The sequence below is a fragment of the Eutrigla gurnardus genome (genome assembly GCF_963514095.1).
Source record: "Eutrigla gurnardus genome assembly, chromosome: 12".
NCBI classification, from domain to species: Eukaryota; Metazoa; Chordata; class Actinopteri; order Perciformes; family Triglidae; genus Eutrigla; species Eutrigla gurnardus.
In genome coordinates, this window is record NC_139926.1 from 27,375,760 (window position 1) to 27,397,031 (window position 21,272).

At 51.3% G+C, this 21,272-nt stretch overlaps 2 protein-coding genes across 14 annotated transcripts; both read right to left on the reverse strand.

Moving 5' to 3' along the window:
* Positions 1-2,111: 2,111 nt before the first annotated feature.
* On the reverse strand, positions 2,112-11,911 carry LOC311022540 (inhibin beta B chain-like). Of its 2 annotated transcripts, none has more exons than XM_084023851.1 (3): positions 11,533-11,911; positions 10,808-11,496; positions 2,112-4,436 (listed from the first exon to the last, which is right to left on the reverse strand). In XM_084023851.1, exons 2-3 carry the CDS (start codon positions 11,226-11,228, stop codon positions 3,607-3,609), a joined length of 1,251 nt encoding a protein of 416 aa, XP_083879977.1. In that variant the 5' UTR covers positions 11,229-11,496; positions 11,533-11,911; the 3' UTR covers positions 2,112-3,606. The 2 variants fall into 2 exon arrangements, with proteins under 2 accessions (XP_083879977.1, XP_083879976.1); XM_084023850.1 differs by having other exon boundaries at positions 10,808-11,502.
* Positions 11,912-13,754: 1,843 nt separating this feature from the next.
* On the reverse strand, positions 13,755-20,958 carry klhdc3l (kelch domain containing 3-like). Of its 12 annotated transcripts, none has more exons than XM_084022416.1 (10): positions 18,455-19,236; positions 18,368-18,386; positions 18,180-18,217; positions 17,884-18,141; positions 17,698-17,780; positions 17,548-17,626; positions 16,355-16,407; positions 15,745-15,865; positions 15,279-15,468; positions 13,755-15,101 (listed from the first exon to the last, which is right to left on the reverse strand). In XM_084022416.1, the coding sequence occupies exons 4-10, from the start codon at positions 18,110-18,112 to the stop codon at positions 14,459-14,461; spliced, it is 1,398 nt and encodes a 465-aa protein (XP_083878542.1). In that variant the 5' UTR covers positions 18,113-18,141; positions 18,180-18,217; positions 18,368-18,386; positions 18,455-19,236; the 3' UTR covers positions 13,755-14,458. The 12 variants fall into 12 exon arrangements, with proteins under 12 accessions (XP_083878542.1, XP_083878541.1, XP_083878538.1 ...); XM_084022415.1 differs by having other exon boundaries at positions 18,180-18,198; positions 18,330-18,386; XM_084022412.1 differs by adding an exon at positions 20,839-20,929 and having other exon boundaries at positions 17,884-18,386; positions 18,455-18,726.
* Between the last annotated feature and the right edge of the window lie 314 nt (positions 20,959-21,272).

Below are 21,272 nucleotides of genomic sequence, written 5' to 3' on the forward strand. Positions count from 1 at the left end.
TGTGGAGGCTCTCCAGTACTCTGGGACCAGGAGGTCAAGATGGTGGAGGGTTAGGGTCTGATGGGGAGACATGGTTTGGGGGGTTGGGGGTGACAAGGCTTCAGTTGTTTTGCTAAAACCAGCAGTAACAACCCTGACATTATGACATTGTGGACTCACACACACACACACACACACACACACACCGTGCACTGTGGCGTGTTGACCCCGTCACCTCGTCAGCTCCAACATTCAGGAGACAGAAAGTAGAATTACTGATCTGGGAGCAGCGTTTAGAGGCCGACTTAATGGTGTTTTCTCAATGCTGAGCTGCCAGTAATAATCATCAGTAATAATCCTCAGTGTTATTATAACATGTTAATAACAGAGCTCATTGTTGTGGTGAAATCTAGACTTTCTAATCTTTCTAAATGAAGTTGTGATCTGGCGATACTGAGAATGATTGGATTAATGATTTATTTTATTTTCTTTCTTTTTTTTGCTCATTAACGCTGAAAAATATGCTTTCAAGTTACAAAGCCCTTTTTACTCGTCCGGTAATCCACCGGTGAGAGAGAGGGAGAGAGAGAGGGAGAGAGAGAGAGGGAGAGAGCGAACGAGCAGGTCCATGTTGCTCCAGAGGTCAAATGTCACTCCGGGTTGTAAACAGCGGTGGAATAAGCCGGCTGTCTTAGGAGGCCCACGCCATAAATCCTTCCAATCAGAGCTCCTCTACAGGCTCTCTGGAAACTGAAACAAGAGGTTCGGCCTTTAATCGGCCATCGGAGAAATCCCGTTACCTAGCCGACGTTGCAAAGGGCCCGCCATCATGGTCAGGGGGCAAGAGAGAAGACTCCTTTAGAGATTTAAGAGTATTTTATTTTCTATTTGTATTAAGAGTTCTATGTGCAGTTCGCCTTTGGGCCACACGAGGGAGCCTCAATGTTCGTATATAGTGTAGCGGTGGATGTCATGAAAAGCTAGCTACTTCCTGTTTGTTTTGGTGATGACCCAGACCCGTTACCGTCCTCTGGTCTCGTTTATAACATCTACGTGTGAACGGTAGCTGGTTTTAAACGTTCAAGATAACGCTGCGATGCGGAAACGGCGGTAAAACACGGCGAGGAACGTACAAACAAACGGTCTGGGGGAACAGGACCGTTGTGATCTCTGCCCAGCCCCGGACCATGAATACTCCTTAGATTCATTCGTTGACGCGGGCCGATCTGCAGGAACGAAGGAAGATCAGCCGACCTCGTGGACTTGGCAGCTGTCGACCTCGACCTGATGAGCGAGGGCCGAGGGACAATATTTGTTCAAGCTGATAACTGTGTGTGTGTGTGTGTGTGTGTGTGTGTGTGTGTGTGTGTGTGTGTGTGTGTGTGCGTGTCTAAGCGGTGGATGCGTAGCTACGCCCGGCTGGTTATCGATGCGTGGCCCTGAGGAATGCCTCCACGTCTTCGGCCGTCATTAACATTCCAGCTGTGGAGGGTTTTGGCGAGCGTTAGCGTGACGAGACCCTGGAGCAGCACAGAGCGCCGTTTGTCTCCCGGAGATGAAAAACAACCACGCTCCTCCTGACACGTCGTTTATCTTCTCGGCGCTCACATGCGGCGCACTATTGATCTGTTTGCTTTTTCTCCTTCTCTTGGAGGGATGTTCTGCCCCCCCAGGTAAACCATCTCCAGCCGTTCACACGTCCTGATGGAGCGTTCAGTGAAGCTGACGTTGCACACGTGACGAGGCGTTCGCCGCGTTCAGCCGTTGGGTGTTGGCAGCGGCCGGCGTTCGGGCGTGCGAAGCCTCTCACTGTTGCTCAAAGTGTTGACACGCTCCGCCAACATTAAAGCATGAGAAACGGCGTGATGCAACAGACAGCGTGGCTGCACACGTGGGAACGCCGCCAGCTCACACCAACACAGAAACACAATTATATCAAGCGCGCTGCAGCCAAGAACTGGCAGGTATGTGAGGCTCCGGCTGTTAATCATCCTTGTAATTACTATGCAGATCCACATCATGAGAACGATGTCTGAACCAGTACGGATCCGTGTTCCCGAGGTTCAGCCTCACCCAGCAGACATCCGACACCGCGACGCCCAGAATAACTCACACTGCAAGGATTTAAGAAAACATTTTTATTTGACATAATCTGTACAACGACATGTATTTATTTGACTAAATGATTCTTAGGAACTAAAAATAACTTTCTTATTAAATAGAAAACTGAAACAAAAATAGAATTAAAGATGAAAAACAAAAGTGTTGCTTATTTGTACAAAACAAGAGAGTGAAAATAGAGCTAAGGAATGAAGTCGTATCTCGTACCCTGATACAGTGGTAGGCCAACAGCGAATGATCGGAAACAGTATCGTACACAACAATTTCAATGGCCTCGCCATCTTAGTACAACAGCTAACATATTGGCCTCTTTGGTTCCATTAATTAGGTAAAATACATTTGAAACAAAATTCAATTCTTTTACTTCTAAAAAAATAACTTTTCAATGGCAGTTTTTTATTTTGTCTCACTAATCCCGCAACTTTTCAGTGCAAACGTCACAACAATCATTCGCTTTGGAAAGGAAGCGAAAGATTACTTTTCAAGTATTGATAAGGGTGGAGCGAGGAAGAGGAGAGAGAGAGAGAGAGAGAGAGGGAGGGAGGTGGGAGGAGCCTAACAGCGTGGTGAGAACGGGTATAGGTCACTATACATTGCATAGCTCATGTGGCACTTAAGTAGCGAGAGGACAGACGCTCCAAGGCATTTCTTTATACAAGTGCTATTCAGGTCGTGCATTCAGTTCCTGCAAGTGCTGCACCTCGCCGGGCCCCGCGGGGCCGGACTGGAGGCTCCGCCTCCGCAGGTTCTCCCAGTGCACAAGTGAAGTGCACTTATGAGAGGCATCTTCACCTGGTTGTCATGGCAGCGGGCCCGCAGCTCTCTGGACAGGCAGGAAGTCAGACAGCGGCTCTGAGGAGGACTCAGTCCCTGGAGGACTCTGTCCCTGGAGGACTCTGTCTGTGGAGGACTCGTGTAATCCTGCAGGGCCGCAGGTCTCAGTCCACCGGGAGGGGGACCGCCAGACTGGGTCTGCCGGCCTGGGGGGAAGTGCTAGTGTTCTGAGTTGTACACGCTGATGAGTTGTCAGTGCTTTCTAAAAACAAAACATTGTGCCTAAAGTACTTAAAGAGGGCTGGAGGGGGGGGGGGGGGGGGGGGGTCGGGGTGTTGATCAGCTGATCCCGTCACGGTCCTTAAGCGCTGGTGATCTTCATTCAAGAGGAGATGATGAGCCATTATTTTTTGACTAGAAATGGCAAAACTAGAGAAAGTATCATTTGGTGATAATGTTTCCCTTCTCGTCCGTCACGGAGCGGCCGGCGGCGGACTAAACTCCGACAGCAGCCAGGTCACCATAAATACACACACTCGCACCAACATGTGCACACACACACGCGTGGGCGCTGGACGCGGCGGCGCCGGCAGCTCCGGCAGCTCCCGCGCCCGCTTCATACAGTAGCTATAGATATATCGTATATGTGTGCCGTACAACAACGTCCCGTTTGTACATGAAGGCCTTCCTGTTCCGAGTGCAGCGGCGGCGGCGGCGGGCTCGCCGGCGGCCTCAGGCGCAGCCGCACTCCTCCACGATCATGTTGGGCACGTCGCGCTTCACGATGTTGTACTCGTCGTCGAAGTACAGCATGGACATGGTGCTGAGCTTGGTGGGGATGCAGCAGGAGTTCACCGAGCCGGGGCTCATGCCCCGCATGCGGTACTGGTTCACCACGGCCGTGTGGAAGGACGAGGCCGAGCTCGGCACGCCCGCCATGTAGGCCGGGCAGCTGCCCTCGCAGTAGTTGCCATAGTAACCGGCCGGTGCGATGATCCAGTCGTTCCAGCCGATGAGGCGGAAGTCTATGTAGAACTGCTGCCGGCAGCAGAGCCCGCCGCTGGTGCCGTCGCACTCCAGGCCGCGCTTGCGGATGCGGTGCTTCCCGTCCACCTGCCGCGCTCGCACCACCAGGAAGGGCCGGTGGGACGGGTCCCCCGGGTCCACCAGCACCGGGGCCACGCCGGCAGTCTCGCAGCCCTCGCAGTGGACCTCCAGGTCCTGCCGCCGGCTGCCCTTTCCGAACACGGCACGCACCGCCTCCGACAGGGGGAAGGTGTGCCAGCCGCTGCGTTTCAGATCCACCCGCTTCTCCACCAGGGCCCAGCGGCCTGGACCTCCTCCTCCTCCTCTTTCACCTCCTCCTCCGCCCTCGGCACCGGCAGCAGCCACGGCCTCCTGGTAGTGGATCTTGACCGTCACCTTCCTCCGGAGGCCCTTCTCTGGGCCGGACGGCAGCACGCGGAAGTAGAGCCACAGGTTGGCCTGGGACACATACAGGTTCTGGTTTCCCTCGTTGGAGACCAGGAAGTACAGACCGGACCGGGAGGACAAGTGGTCGTCTGTTGGAGACAGGAAGACGGGAAGGCGTTATTCTCAAGCTCAGTAAAAACATCTGTATGACATATAATCACTCACATCCCATACTCTGCTGATGAGGCCCATGACACGTGGCTGAAAGGACTTCATGCAAATTTGATTTTGACTGTCAAATACATTTGTTACTCAAGGGAGAGACTTGTTTCCCTTCTTCACCCACACTGTATAAACACACACACACACACACGCACACAAACACACACACACACACGCACCCAAACGCACACACACGCACACAAACACAAACCTCCCAAAAAGGCCACAGCTCTGTCTTTAAAGCTTTCGCCTTGTTTTCTCTGTTTAGCCTCAATCACTGTGTCAGGTGACCCCCGCCGCGGCCCCTGATAGGCCAGCTGTGACGGGGGCCAGTTCTGGGATCAGGCCCAGTTGGCCTCGGGTCCAGATTTTGTAAGTGACAGGCCCAAAAAGAGAGAGAGAGAGGGGTAGAGAGAGGGGGGGTAGAACAGGGAGGAGGAAGACGAAGGAACGGAGGAAGGATGCGAGTGGAGAAGGTGGGAGGGTTGGCGGACACGGCCAAGAGCCCCGGGGGGTTCATTGAGTTCGCTGTTGCCCCCCCCCCCCCCCGAAGCCCACCCTACCCCCCCTGAGAGTGACAGCACAAAGCCGGCTGCGAGGCACCGGGAGACAGCCGTGCTGCCGCCGCGCTGCTGCCGCCATTGAAGCGCGTGGCTTTCCAGCAAAAAGCATGATGAGGCAAAAATAAAAGGCATTTACATGACAGTGGCCACTTTCTCCCGCCGCACAATGACCAGATCCCGGAGTGGACAAGGTGGCCTTGGGCTCTCCCTGGCACGCCGTTTCTTCTTCTTCTTCTACTAAGCCTAATGATGTCTTCCACGTCACCCCGAGGTGAACCTGAAAGGTTTCTATTTCAGGAGCTCCGCTGCAGCGATCGCCGCCTTTCACAGCCGCCACATCCCTCTGTTTGCCCACTGATTAGTGTGTCAGTGTCAACAGGTGGCCACCAACGGGGCAGGACCCCCACCTCCTGCACCTCCTCACGGAGGACCCCCACCTCCTTACAGAGGACCCCCACCTCCTCCACCTTCTCACGGGGGACCCCCACCTCCTGCACCTCCTCACGGAGGACCCCCACCTCCTTACAGAGGACCCCCACCTCCTGCACCTCCTCACAGAGGGCACCCACCTCCTCCACCTCCTCACGGGGAACCCCACCTCCTCACAGAGGGCCCCCACCTCCTCCGCCTCCTCACAGAGGACCCCACCTCCTCACGGAGGACCCCACCTCCTCACAGAGGACCCCCACCTCCTCCACCTCCTCACAGAGGGCCCCCACCTCCTCCACCTCCTCACAGAGGGCCCCCATCTCCTCACGGAGGACCCCCACCTCCTCCACCTCCTCACAGAGGGCCCCCACCTCTTCACGGAGGACCCCACCTCCTCACAGAGGGCCCCCACCTCTTCACGGAGGACCCCACCTCCTCACAGAGGACCCCCACCTCCTCCACCTCCTCACAGAGGGCCCCCACCTCTTCACGGAGGACCCCACCTCCTCACAGAGGGCCCCCACCTCTTCACAGAGGACCCCACCTCCTCACAGAGGACCACCACCTCCTCCACCTCCTCACAGAGGGCCCCCACCTCTTCACGGAGGACCCCACCTCCTCACAGAGGACCCCCTCCTGCTCCACCTCCTCACAGAGGACCCCCACCTCCTCCACCTCCTCACAGAGGGCCCCCACCTCTTCACGGAGGACCCCACCTCCTCACAGAGGACCCCCATCTCCCCACGGAGGACCCCCACCTCCTCACGTCGCCTTACACCTCCTCCTCCTGTAAACCAGGGTTTTACGTTCACACAGGGACCTGTTCAGACCAGCTCTCACTCTGCAGCATGGCACACACACAGCATGCACCCATCAGCCCTCTGAATACCGAGGCCTCTGGGTAAAGTATCGGCTGAAAGCCCCTCAGGGCTACAAGTAACTAACTCACCTCATTTAGCACCGAGGTGATGAGCTAACGTGCCTCGACAGCTCCGCTGCTAGTAGACACGGGGATCAAACACACGGCGCCGAGCGCACACCGACACCATGACAAACAGGAAGTAAAGCCCGACGATGGAGCATGATTCATTCAGAATCTATAAGGTTCCCATTCAGGACTGGATCCGGACCATGTGCAGATCTGGGTTCCCTTTAAACGTCACCGTCAGTTAATTGGGTTCTGCAGACCAATTGATTCGTTAGACGTTGTTAAATAGCGTGAAATTTCCTTCTGGTCCCATTGGCATCGCGGGATGCGGGGTTCCTGTAGAAACTACAACTCCACAACAACTCTCCGTACGCTGACGAGACCATGTGATCTGGGCAACAGCTACTAAAGGTACCTTGAGGTGTCAACTGGTTCTGAGGTCGAAAACCAGCCGTGAACCTGGAGACTACAGCCGTGAAACACATCAACCTGAAGCTCTCAGGCAACGAGACCTCTCTAGCCACGCGACCTCTCAGGCAACGAGACCTCTCTAGCAACGCGACCTCTCAGGCAACGAGACCTCTCTAGCAACGCGACCTCTCAGGCAACGAGACCTCTCTAGCAACGCGACCTCTCAGGCAACGAGACCTCTCTAGCAACGCGACCTCTCAGGCAACGAGACCTCTCTAGCAACGAGACCTCTCTAACAACGAGACCTCTCTAGCAACGCGACCTCTCAGGCAACGAGACCTCTCTAGCAACGCGACCTCTCAGTCAACGAGACCTCTCTAGCCACGAGACCTCTCTAGCAGCAAGACCTCTCTGGCAACGAGACCTCTCTAACAACGAGACCTCTCTAACAACGAGACCTCTCTAGCAACGAGACCTCCCTAGCAGCGAGACCTCTCTGGCAACGAGACCTCTCTAGCAACGAGACCTCTCTAGCAACGAGACCTCTCTGGCAACGAGACCTCTCTAACAACGAGACCTCTCTAACAACGAGACCTCCCTAGCAGCGAGACCTCTCTGGCAACGAGACCTCTCTAGCAACGAGACCTCTCTAACAACGAGACCTCTCTAACAACGAGACCTCTCTAGCAACGAGACCTCTCTAACAACGTGACCTCTCTGGCAACGAGACCTCTCTAACAACGAGACCTCTCTAGCAACGAGACCTCTCTAACAACGTGACCTCTCTAGCAGCAAGACCTCTCTAACAATGAGACCTCTCTAACAACGAGACCTCTCTAACAACGAGACCTCTCTAACAGCGAGACCTCTCTAACAACGTGACCTCTCTAGCAGCAAGACCTCTCTAACAATGAGACCTCTCTAACAACGAGACCTCTCTAGCAACGAGACCTCCCTAGCAGCGAGACCTCTCTGGCAACGAGACCTCTCTAGCAACGAGACCTCTCTAGCAACGAGACCTCTCTAGCAACGAGACCTCCCTAGCAGCAAGACCTCTCTAACAACGAGACCTCTCTGGCAACGAGACCTCTCTAACAACGAGACCTCTCTGGCAACGAGACCTCTCTAACAACGTGACCTCTCTGGCAACGAGACCTCTCTAACAACGAGACCTCTCTAGCAACGAGACCTCTCTAACAACGAGACCTCTCTAACAACGTGACCTCTCTAACAACGAGACCTCTCTAACAACGAGACCTCTCTAACAACGTGACCTCTCTAACAACGTGACCTCTCTAACAACGTGACCTCTCTAACAACGAGACCTCTCTAACAACGTGACCTCTCTAACAACGAGACCTCTCTAACAACGAGACCTCTCTAACAACGTGACCTCTCTAGCAGCAAGACCTCTCTGGCAACGAGACTTCTCCGGTCCAACTATGGAACAAACTGTTCTGGCGTACAACAATGTTAGCCGGCCCTGACACGCCTGGCGTGACCCTGCAGACGGGATCCTGGTGGATCAGCAGGGACACACCTGGGTGGGCTCCTGAGCCGCTCCAGCGTGTCCCCACCTGCGCCACCAGGTCGGGGGGAAGAGGAGGGCCGCCCCACAGCTCATTACTCTGCTGTCGACCAGACCACACGCCGCGGCGAGGACGAGGGCGAGGCGCTCCGACGCGAGCCGAGGCGTGTGTTCACGTACAACAGCCGTCCCTCAGGCCTCAGCACTCCAGGAATTCACAGAGGGAGGGAGGAGGCAAGGGAGGGAGGATGGAGGTGAAGGAGGGGAGGAGGTGAAGGAGGGAGGAGGTGAAGGAGGGAGGATGGAGGTGAAGGAGGGAGGATGGAGGTGAAGGAGGGGAGGAGGATGGAGGTGAAGGAGGGGAGGAGGTGAAGGAGGGAGGATGGAGGTGAAGGAGGGAGGATGGAGGTGAAGGAGGGAGGAGGTGAAGGAGGGAGGATGGAGGTGAAGGAGGGAGGATGGAGGTGAAGGAGGGGAGGAGGATGGAGGTGAAGGAGGGAGGATGGAGGTGAAGGAGGGAGGAGGTGAAGGAGGGAGGATGGAGGTGAAGGAGGGGAGGAGGATGGAGGTGAAGGAGGGAGGAGGTGAAGGAGGGAGGATGGAGGTGAAGGAGGGAGGAGGTGAAAGAGGGAGGATGGAGGTGAAGGAGGGGAGGAGGATGGAGGTGAAGGAGGGAGGAGGTGAAGGAGGGAGGATGGAGGTGAAGGAGGGGAGGAGGATGGAGGTGAAGGAGGGGAGGAGGATGGAGGTGAAGGAGGGAGGAGGTGAAGGAGGGAGGGGAGGGAGGAGGCCTGCTGCAGCTTTACTACGGGACATTTTTAATAACGAGTTCTGAATCATTGATGGAGGACTGAAACACACACTTGTGGGTGAATCTGGACCGGGTCCAGGAGGGACTGACAGCTCGTCATGAAAGAGTGGTGTCCTGAAGTAAACCTGCCAAACCCGATCCTGCAGGAACCGGGTCCCGAGTTAATGACCTCCCATAATGAAGTCTTAATTCTGTGGTCTTGGACTGCTCGCAGAGGGTTCACCGGGTCCAGATCTGAACTTCTAGACCCCCTCCCTCCCTCGCCGCTCCGCTCCCGTGGAGACGGGACACCGAATCCCCCGGCGAGGACCCACGGGACCATGTCAGGGGAGACAGGAGACCGGTGCCCTCTCCCTCACCTGCCCGGGGCACTTGGCAGACTCCTCACCGCTCTGCTCCACAGATAAGGAGCCGGCTGACAAGCCTGCAGTTAACCCTGAGCTGGGGGGGGCCTCGCCGATCCACATGGATCCACATCGGTTTACAGGCCACTGTTGGCTAAACATATGCAGACCTCAACCCCGAGGGGAGCTGCAGGGCTTTCTGGGGGACCTTGCCTCTGAGCCGTGCCCCCTGGCTGGCAGCATCCGATGGGGGGGGTGGGGGGCGTGAGCCAGCTGGCCGGGAGGCAGACGGGGTCTAGGGAGCAGGGACCTGAGCCAGATCCATGGTACAATACCACACAAAGGCTCAAAGGTGTGAGGAAGAATAGAACTGGAGGGAAAACCGAAGTAAGAAGAAGAAGGAGCCCAGCGAACCCTCGGACCACAAAAGTCTTCTTTACAACCCTGCAACACACACACACACACACACACGTATCTCATGCATTATTCTGATGCCTTTTGTCTCCCGTGTGTTCTGCATGTCGCTGCAGCAGGAACACGTAGTGCTCTTCTCATAATTGCCCCGCTTTTGTTCCCTTCTCATGAGGCGCTCAGATCATCCCCATCGGGGGGCGGGGCCTCGGCCCATTCACGGCTAATTGTACCGGCAGGGCCAATGGGAACGGGGCCGTGTGTGTGTGTGTGTGTGTGTGTGTGTGTAACAAATCCACATTCTGGCATCTTCAATTGTATGTTTTCTTTTCTGTTAAACCAACAGTTTGTGTCGGTTCTCAGCTCCAACTGACAATTACTGGATTCTGTCAAGCAGATGATTTGTTTTAGGTGTGTGTGTGTGTGTGTGTGTGTGTGTGTGTGTGTGTGTGTGTGTGTGTGTGTGTGTGCGTGTGTGTGTGTGTGTGTGTGTGAGAGAGAGAGAGAGAGAGAGAGAGGAAGGGTGTTCTCTTTGGACTTGTGAGAATTAGTTAGATACACATTCTTAGAGGGAGGGATAAATGGCCATTGAGGGCCTGTAAAGAGCTTTCTGCCGCGGTGTTGATGTGTGTGAGTGTGAGCAGCTTTAGTGATGAAATTGGATTCAGAGGTTCTTTTGATCCCCTAGACAACAACACGGGGTAACTGAGGACTCGATCCGGGGCCGCATCCACAGAGGAGGAACCCAGGCTGATGAGGATGATGATGATGATGATGATGATGATGATGATGATGATGATGATTATTAAACAGCTGTCTCTGATCAGATTGCTTGCCGTTACATAAAGTAACGATCACGTGATCGATGCTTACCTGACTCCGCGAAGCTGATGATCTCGGAGTTCTCCGCCTGCAGCTCGGTGTTGTACGCCGCCTGCCCGTCGAAGCTGGGGATCTCCACGCGGCCGTCCTCGCGCACTTTCCCCGCGTGCAGCCTGCGCAGCGCCGTCACCATCGCCGCCTTGGGGATCGGATGCGTGATGTTGGGTCTGTCGCGCATCTGGAGCCGGTTCAGGATGTGCCTCTTCACCGCCTCCAGGAAGTCTATGTTGACCCGCTCCGACTGGTCCGGCGCCCTGAGGCCGCAGGACGCGCACGACTCCTGGGGAGGGGGCGAGCCCTGCTGCCGCTGCCGCTGCTGCTCCGCCTCGTCCCCGGCCGCCGCCGCCGGGCCGCAGCGCACGGACAGCACGCACGCCACCAGGCAGGACAAAGCCACGCTGTAGATGCTCATGTTGCTGGACTTCAGGTCCGGTCCAGCTGCTGTAGGGGGGGGGGGGGGTGGGGGGTGGACGCGCGCTCTCGGCTAATCTTAGTTTACAAACGTGCGCGTTCCTTCACAAACATCCAAAAAAAGTGAGACAAGAAATCCACAGAAGAGCTTTTTGTATTCCCAAAAACGCGCGCGCTGCGGGGACTAGTTGACTCCAGTCATCGCTCAGGTTGTTATATCCGGCAACGTAAAAAAGTTGCTCTCTCTCTCTCTCTCTCTCTCTCTCTCTCTCTCTCTCTCTCTCTCTCTCTCTCTCTCTGATTACCGGGCGCGCTCGCGGGCTTGTCGACGCGCTTCTGTCACACCGTGATCTCACCAAAACAAAGCGCCTCGCGACCAGTCCGCGGGACGGAGACTCGGCGTCCGGCGGCGCGCGCTCTCCCCATTCACACCAGCACCGCGCGCACAGCACAAGTCCTCTCCTTCCAGCGCGGGGTCCCGAGAAGTCCGAGGGTCGGTGTGTGCGTGTACGCGCCCTGCGTGTGTGTGTGTCGTGCGTCCGTGTCCGTGCGTCCTGCTGCTGCTCACTGAGACGCGTCAACGACAACGGGGCTCCGCGCACCCGAACCTTTATACCGGAGCGGACCACGTGGGCATCTCCACCAACTGGACGCGAGGCGGCGGATTATGAGGGACTACGTCTCCGGAGCCACGACTCCTCTGATGCTGGACCCGGTTTTATGAAGGAGAGGTTGCATAACCCCCCCCCCCCCCCCAGGGCTGGCGTTGTTTGACTTCCACCTTAAACACAATGTGTTCACCAGCTTCAGCTTCAGCCTGGTGGATTACATCAGGATTCAAAACACGACCCGGACTCATAGAACCGAACTAACCCAGTCACGTGGGAGACACGGTTCGGTTATACTGGAGATTATCGTTGGAATGAAGTTTATTTCAAATAAAACAGTTATCCTCACAGATCTGCGTCAACGAATGAAGAACGAGTTAATAGTTCAGAACTTCAGTCCAGCGACGTCATGCTGATTAACAGACAGACAGCGCCCTCTACCGACACACAGCTCTCATTACACACTGGACAGACAGGCAGACAGCAGATTACTTCCACTACTTATTATATTATTATATTCTAATATTATTATATTCTAATATTATTATATTATAATATTATAATATTATTTTATTCTAATATTATTATATTATAATATTATTTTATTCTAATATGCTTTTATTATTATATTCTAATATTACTATATTCTAATATTATATTCTTATATTATTATATTCTAATATTATTTTATTCTAATATTATTATATTATAATATTCTAATATTATTTTATTCTAATATTATTATATTATAATATTATTATATTATAATATTCTTTAATTCTAATATGCTTTTATTATTATATTCTAATATTACTATATTCTAATATTATTATATTCTTATATTCTTATATTCTAATATTCTTATATTCTAATATTCTTTTATTCTTATATTATTATATTCTAATATTCTTATATTCTAATATTCTTTTCTTCTTATATTATTATATTCTAATATTCTTTTATTCTTATATTATTATATTCTAATATTATTATATTCTAATATTATTATATTCTAATATTCTTTTATTCTAATATATTCTAATATATTCTAATATTCTTTTATTCTAATATTATTACATTCTAATATTCACAAGCAGCGCCGCCGCCAGGATTCAATTTCAATGTACGCACAGAAACGGCAAATACAACAACAAATGGAAAAATACTTTTTTAAGACAAAATCGAATGTTTTCAGTATCAGTGAAACAGTAGTGTATATCATGGTGATAGGCCCCGGTGCAAATAGTTTTTTGTGCCCTCCATCCCCGCCCTAAACACAAGCGCACGCTTGTGAGCACACCACGCACGCACACACACGCTTGGACACGCACGCACAGTACGGTATAATAACTCTGCCGGCCCGGGGAGAGAGACATGCATCGGCTCGGCCCACAGTGCTCAGCAGCAGAGAGGTGACGAGACTAGAGCCGAGCTGTATTGTGTAGTGGAGAGGGCCAACACACGCTATGCGTAATTGCGCACACACGCGCGATCGTCCTCTCAAATGCGGCTGCGTCTCTCCAGGTGTGAGAGAAAGAAAAGCTCTGACTTGCTTGGGCAGACGTTGTTTGGTGTCACCCGCTGATTTGCATAATTTAAATATCTAGCCCGCTGAATCTTCCAATCCGGCCCCGGTTCAGCATCATCAATTTTTTTTTTCACCTTCAAAAGAAGTACGCACAGTGCGTACTGGATTCCGGCTGGCGGCGCCACTGTTCACAAGGACCTCATCCCTTCGACAAGCAGACGTTTATTTTAAATTCTAGTTTTTGAGTTTCCTTTCGGGTGAAACGGATGTGATTAAGTCTGGTTTGGATATTTCACATATTATTATTTTATTATTGTATTATTATTATTATTATTATTATACATATTTTCATGAAGAGATGCAACAACACATGTATGATGATGTTTTTGTTTTTTATTGTGAACAAATGAAAATAAACTTTGAATTCTTCCCGCTGGTTGCTGGCTCCTTCTGCTCCTCATATAAATGACAAAAGGCCACATATGTACATATAATGTAAATATACATTTACACAGTGTATAAAATATACATATACACAGTGTAATAACACTCGAAGGCTCAGTAACTGAAGCTGCTTTTTACATTTAGTTTCAGATTAAAACACGTGAGTGAGTTCTCTATGAGGTGAATACAAATCTAAAGTTACAATAACTAAGGCCTGGTTTGCCCTCTGGCGCCACCTATTGGCAACATGCAGTAACTACAGGTGTGTTTGGATCACGAATGTGAGCGACCTCACAGACATTCATTCATTTATTTAAATGAAAATGTCTTTGAATTAATGGAGTTAAAATAATACAAATATAAAATGTAAAAATAAGGAACATTTTCATGGAAAAGTAAAAGACTTATTTAAAGTTCAAGGTTGGGACAGAAAGCTGAGCGGTGGCGCCACCGTGTGTAATCCAGGTGTAATTACAGGTGATTATTATCAGCTCCACGTTGAATTCAGTAACCAAACAGTTATATCATGTAATCATATAATCTGAGGGGACGTGTGGTCCTGCAGGAGGAGGTCTACGGGTCAGGGTGGTGATCCAGATCACACCAGATCCTGGTTCATCAGGGACTCCTTCTCGTGAGGCCATGACGCCGCTACGAGTCCGTCAGGGTCATCTGCCACACGGACATGGGACTGAGTCTGGAGCAGGGTCGCCCCCCCAGGACCAGCAGCAGGTCGGGCAGATGCTGGGCCACATCCTGCTCCTCCTCCTCCTCCTCGTCCTCCTCCGTGCAGCTCCACTGCGTCCTGAACGCCTGGTTCTCGAAGGTCAAACAGCTTCCGACCCGCGGGGCGTCGGCCCCCGTCGAGGCCCCGCCCCCGGGGGCCGGCTGAGAGGGGGTTCTGGTCCCGTAGCGCCGGTCCGGGCCGAACGTCTCCAACTCGATGGAAACCTCGGAGCCCAGAAAGGTCAGCGGGGCAGGGAAGCACTTGTTCTTGAAGGGTCTCAGTCTCCCCCCCAGCAGTCGGGGTTGGAGTCCTGAGCCGGAGCCCCCCCCACCGAGGCTGCTGCTGCTGCTGGACCTGTAGCTGGGACCCAGTCCGGCACAGCAGTGGTGGATCTTGTCCGGGGGGGTGGAGCCTGGGAGCATGGCGAGCTGGTTCCAGGTCTGGGTGCTGAGGTTGAACCTCCACAGGCGGTTCTTTGGAGAGTTCTGGCTCTCCCCTCCCCCGAAGATCAGCATGCTGTCCTTGTAGACCACCGCGGAGTGACCCACCAGTCTGGGGGGTCCGGACCTGAGGGGGGGGAATCTAGGGTTATGTGTGGGGAGCCTCCAGCCGGGACAGAAATCCTCCAATCTTACTGAACTCATAGCACAAAACATGAAGACAGACATGCAGGCAGGCAGACAGACAGGCAAGCAGACAGACAGGCAGGCAGGCAGGCAGACACACACACAGACCGGGTCTCACTTGGTCCTGACGGAGGTCCAGGTGTCGCTGCAGGAGCTCCAGCTCCAGAGGTCCCTCTGCTCCCGGAGACCCTTCAGACCCCCAAACAGGTACATGCAGCTCTGGTGGACCACGGCCACGTGACTGTGTCTGGGACCCGGACCCCACGAGTCCTGCTGGGACCCGCTCAGCAGGGACCAGGTCCTGGAGTCTGTCAGAAACACACACACACACACACACACACACACACACACACACAGAAACACACACACACAACTGCAATCAGTGTGTTGGGAGGCGTCACGACTTTGGCTTTTTGCTCTCTCTCTCTCTCTCTCTCTACCTCTCTCTCTCTCTCAGGACAGATCCAGACCTGTACTTACTAGTTCGCTGCTTTGTTCCCATTGAGGGAGAGATATTTACCCACGATGCACCAGGACTTGGGTTTCATTTGTGTTCAGACTGTAATCAGTAATTGTTTCCTCACCGAAGTCCAGCCTCCAGAAGTCGTGGGAGGAGCCTTTCATGTCTACGAAGCCTCCGTACAGCAGCATGGCGGCGCCCAGCACCACGCCACTGTGGCCCTTCCTGTTGGTGGGCGCCCGGCTCTGAAACCAGACAGACCTTTAATATTCAGTCTGTTCATACTCCTACACCTTCTCAACCTCACATTCAAGCACTCTCCAAGCCTTTCCAGGTGCTTTTCCAGCACCTTCCAGCTGTGGTAAACTACGTGTTTGTATCAATCCAATCCTCAGCATTCAGTCTACTTATTATCACACATCCTGCTGCGTTCAAGTCCGCTGGGAACTGAGAAACCTCATGTTGAACTTGTGATGAGTTCTGGATGTTTGAGTCGTTGTGGACCAGAACAGCATCGACCAATGAGAAAGCCTCGTTTCAACTTTCTGATGATGATGATGTCATCACTACTGATAGTAGCGAGGCAGGCGTGTCGTTTTGTAAAGTGTAAAACCATGTCATCCTTCTATGTATTTCTGTCTTTATTAAACCGGTTTGTCATGGACCGGATCTAATCCTCTACACTGTCGCCAGTCAAAAGAAACTTCCTGCGTCACATGACCGGCGCTCCGTACCTGAGGGGGGGGGATGGTCTTCCCCTGGATGGGGGGAACCCACTTCTGCTTCGCTGAAACGCAGAAACACACAGAAACACATATGCATTATTTACATTCCCATTTACGTTTACATTTACGTTTACATTTACGTTTATATTTACGTTTATATTTACGTTTACATTTACATTTACGTTTACGTTTACATTTACGTTTATATTTACGTTTATATTTACGTTTACATTTACGTTTATATTTACGTTTACGTTTACGTTTACATTTACATTTACGTTTACATTTACGTTTATATTTACGTTTACATTTACGTTTATATTTACGTTTACATTTACATTTACGTTTATATTTACGTTTACGTTTACATTTACGTTTACGTTTATGTTTACGTTTACATTTACATTTTCATTTACATTTACGTTTACATTTACGTTTATATTTACGTTTATGTTTACGTTTATGTTTACATTTACAATTACATTAACATTTACATTTACGTTTACATTTACATTTACGTTTATATTTACGTTTACGTTTATATTTACGTTTATGTTTACGTTTACATTAACATTTACGTTTATATTTACATTTACATTTACGTTTACATTTACATTTACGTTTATATTTAGGTTTACGTTTACATTTACATTTACGTTTATATTTACGCTTACATTTACATTTACGTTTATGTTTATGTTTACGTTTACACATACATTTACATTTACGTTTACATTTACATTTATGTTTATATTTACGTGTACGTTTACATTTACGTTTATGTTTATGTTTACGTTTACATTTACGTTTACATTTACATTTACGTTTATATTTACGTTTACGTTTACATTTACGTTTATATTTACGTTTACGTTTACATTTACATTTACGTTTACGTTTACATTTACGTTTACATTTACGTTTATATTTACATTAACATTTACATTTACGTTTACGTTTACATTTACGTTTACATTTACTTTTACATATTGGGCATTTACAGACACTTTTGTCCAAAGTGTCTTCCAATAGAACATTTGTCAGAAGAAAGTAAAACTGAAACACTGTGACGTTTTAAAGAAAAGGTGTCCGATGAACTCTTAGACCTGAACCCCCCTGAAGGACTCTGAGTCCTGGAGCCGGATCGGTGTGCCGGAACACGCTGCCCTCCGTGGAGCTGCAGCGTTGAGTAGGAAACTCACCAACGTCAAACAGCCAGAGGGGGCAGGTCCACCTGGTGTAGGCCGAGTCCAGCAGGCCCCCGAACACGTACAAGAGGCCCTGGAGAGACCGGAGCCGTTAAGACCTGATTCTGGACCAGCAGCACACGTCATTCATAGGAGGATTTGTACCTCGTGAGCCACCATAGAATGTTCCTCCAGCTCTTCTGGTGCAGCTTCACTGCTGCAGTTCAGCTCCGTCCACTCGTTACACACTGAAACAGTTATACTACTATATTATTATATTATTATTATTATTATTACAACACAGCTCACCAACATCATGATACATGTGCATGATATGAAATGAGTCCTCACCGACGCTGTACCTCCAGAAGTCCCCCAGACCGCCGCCCCCCCGCCCCCCCAGGACGTAGACGCTGCCGTCGTGGCTGCAGCAGGCATGCTTGTAGCGGTCACACGGGGCCCGGCTGGTCTGGGGGATCCGGGTCCACAGACAGGGACTGCTCTGACTCATAGCTGACACTCCACCATCTTCTACAAGGAGGAAACGTCCCGGTGTTAGTGACAATCTGTGGTGTTGCATTAGTCCAGTGAGTCCGGGGGGGACGTCACCTGGTCTCTGCTGAGTCATCTGGACTCTGTCGAGTCACCTGGTCTCTGTCGAGTCACCTGGACTCTGCCGAGTCACCTGGTCTCTGCTGAGTCATCTGGACGCTGTCAAGTCACCTGGTCTCTGTCGAGTCGCCTGGTCTCTGCCGAGTCACCTGGTCTCTGTCAAGTCACCTGGACGCTATAGCCACCTGGACTCTGTCGAGTCACCTGGTCTCTGTCGAGTCACCTGGACTCTGCCGAGTCACCTGGACTCTGCCGAGTCACATGGACTCTGTCAAGTCACCTGGACGCTATAGTCACCTGGACTTGTCACCTGTAAAAGGATCAGCTGACAGTCAGGAGGTGTCAGATGATTCAGGAAGAATCTCCTCCTCCCACTGCTGCAGAGTCTGCTGGTTGTTATGGTTGAACCCGGCTGGGACTCTGATTCCCAGAGGCCCCTGCTGCCGAGGCTGGGAAACCCCGGAGAGGAGGTACAGCTAACTGGGATGATGAGCTTCCTTGTTTCTTTAGGCTGCACATCCAAGAGAAGCTCCACCACGGCTCCAGAACATTCTGGGTTCTTCTCCCATCAAACCTCCAGACCTGTAACACTGATATTTTTAAATTCCAGAACTTTCCAGGACTTGTCCAGGTCTTTCATGACCTTTAATTTGCTGATTCATTCATTCACTAATTCATGAACATCTAAAATAAAACTGAATGCCAGCGTGATGGATGAAATCCAGGAAGGAGGTCTGAAATCAACCTTCTACAGTCATGAAGACCCCGACGATTACTGAACGTTATCTACGTGTCACATGACCGAGCGGCTCCGAGGTCGTGACCTTGTCCTATCACACCTTCCTCCTGGCTTCAACAGCTGATTGTGTGAACAGGTAAACAAACAGAACACCTGAAGAACCACGTTCCTCGTTGGAACGTCAGGATGGGGTCAAGGGGGCCGGCTGGACCGGGATTACTACACGATCCCAGTAAGGAGCCCCGAGAACCAGGACCTAGAGTCCAGTTAGACCAGTGAACATGTGAATTAGGAGAGACCAGAGACCAGAGAAGAGAGAGAGACCAGAGGAGAGAGAGAGAGACCAGAGGAGAAAGAGAGACCAGAGAGACACAAGAGGGGAGAGAGAGACCAGAGACCAGAGGAGAGAGAGAGACCAGAGACCAGAGGAGAGAGAGAGAGAGACCAGAGGAGAGAGAGAGAGAGAGAGAGAGAGAGAGAGAGAGAGAGAGAGAGAGAGAGAGAGAGAGAGACCCTGGTCCTGGTCCTGGTCCTCCTGAACTTCTCTGGTAGTCAGTAAAACTGTTTCCCTCTGCAACAGGAAGTTAGTCAGAGATGAAACTTCATGAGTCACCAAAGACGTTCATCACCATCCAGATGCATTCTGGGTAACTTAAAGGTAACTTAAATGTACAGTTATAACTCTGCCCAGATGCATTCTGGGTAACTAACAGGGCGTACCCACCAAACGCGATGAACGCGATTTAATCGCGCGACAAATGAAATCGTGTCGCGCTAGACGCTCCAGTTTTGACGCCGGTCCAATATGCCAAAAAACGTCGATCATGGCTGAGATAACCACCATCGCTGCACTGTATCTACTCTGGAGAAGTTCCCAGCTTCGTCTGCGGGCTAGGCGCCGACGTCGGTTCTGGGTGCATGCTACCCTACGGAGGCGGCGTGAGCTCGGCGAGTTCCACCGTCTCCTGCAGGAGCTGCGCCTGGACGACGGCCGGTTCCAGCGGTACTTCAGGCTGACTGTTGCCCAGTTTGAAGACCTGCTAACCAGGGTTGGTGCCAGGATCTCCCGCCTGGATACCAACTATCGGCGCTCCATTCCAGCTGCGGTCACGGCGACTATCAGTGTCTCCTCCATCTTCTTCACTGGAGCGGCAAGCCGGCAAAAAGCGAGGGAACACCAGGACGTCCGTACGTCAGCACGTCGGTGACGATCTCAACGCTGATAGGCTATCGCGGCGCGTCTTCACGCGAATTCGCCGCAAAAGTTCAATTATTTCAACTCGAGCGATGGCGCGATGAAGCGATGAAGCGATTTTTCGCGTCCATCGCGTCCATCGCGTCCATCGCGCCGCGCTATCGCGTCCATCGCGTCGCCCGGCGCGATGAAGCGTCTAATCGCGTCTTTGCATTGACTTTACATGTAATCTTGTCGCGCGATGAAGTTTCATCGCGTTTGGTGGGTACGCCCTGTTAAAGGTAACTTAAAGGTACAGTTATAACTGGATCATGTCCAAACCAGATAAATGAACTAATATTAATTAGTTTAATAACCCTAATGACGTCATACATGATAACTAATGTTAGCATCTCCGGGTGCTAACGTGTTAGCTGTTACTAGCCGTAGCCAATAACAACCAGTTCAGGAGGAATGTGACCGTTAGCTTCCACAGGAAACAGCGACCGCCTACGTTCACGGACGGAGTTTACTTCATCCAACTAACGGATAACTTTATATCCGTCGGCGTCTCGTTCTGACGCGTTGCTAACGGTAACGTCCCGGTAACGGCCCGGTAAAGTTGAAGAAGAGGAAACGAGGAGAGGAACTCTCTTTTCGAGCCTCTTCGAAGCGACTCGGTGCCGATGAGGCGGAGGACGACCTGTGTTCCTCCGCCGTTTCACGCGTATAAATACATATAAATAGTCCGACGTCCGTTCACGTGTGGAGAGAAACTCACCGTGAGGAGGGAATTCGTTACTTGCGGGATCGTAACGCTCCTCGCGCCAGCCGCTCGCGCTCCGTTGCTCCGCTGCTGGCGTCACTCTGTCAACGGGGCTCCGGCTGCGTTCACGGTCGCCTCGGAAACGGCGGCTTCTAGCGGAAAGGAAACGTAAACAATGGTAATCACGGTCAAACATAGAGCAAAGACACCCATATACATTCTAAAGCAGTGCATCATACAGACCAGCCTACATACAACTACTGTTTTTAAATAGTTGTCATGTTTTTATAATGATCGATGCAATGTGTTGTTGGTTTATTAACTTATGAATATGCAGTTGTGCTAAAATCACATTCATTATATAATATTGATTTGAGTAATTAAGGAAGCCAAGCGGAAATTCAAAATCAACATATTTTGGGGAAGTAAATGTACAATGATTTTTTGTT

What these genes read in the sequence shown, in the direction of transcription:
- LOC311022540 (XM_084023851.1), bottom strand. Translation starts at nt 11,228, where the DNA reads ATGAGCATCTACAGCGTGGCTTTGTCCTGCCTGGTGGCGTGCGTGCTG. An exon ending in CATCAGCTTCGCGGAGTCAG is followed by an intron (nt 4,437 to 10,807) that starts GTAAGCATCGAT and finishes TGTCTCCAACAG; the next exon opens with ACGACCACTTGTCCTCCCGG.
- klhdc3l (XM_084022412.1), bottom strand. Translation starts at nt 18,160, where the DNA reads ATGACTCAGCAGAGACCAGGTGACGTCCCCCCCGGACTCACTGGACTA. An exon ending in CCTCTGGCTGTTTGACGTTG is followed by an intron (nt 16,408 to 17,547) that starts GTGAGTTTCCTA and finishes TCTGCGTTTCAG; the next exon opens with CGAAGCAGAAGTGGGTTCCC. An exon ending in AGACCATCCCCCCCCCTCAG is followed by an intron (nt 15,866 to 16,354) that starts GTACGGAGCGCC and finishes GTCTGGTTTCAG; the next exon opens with AGCCGGGCGCCCACCAACAG.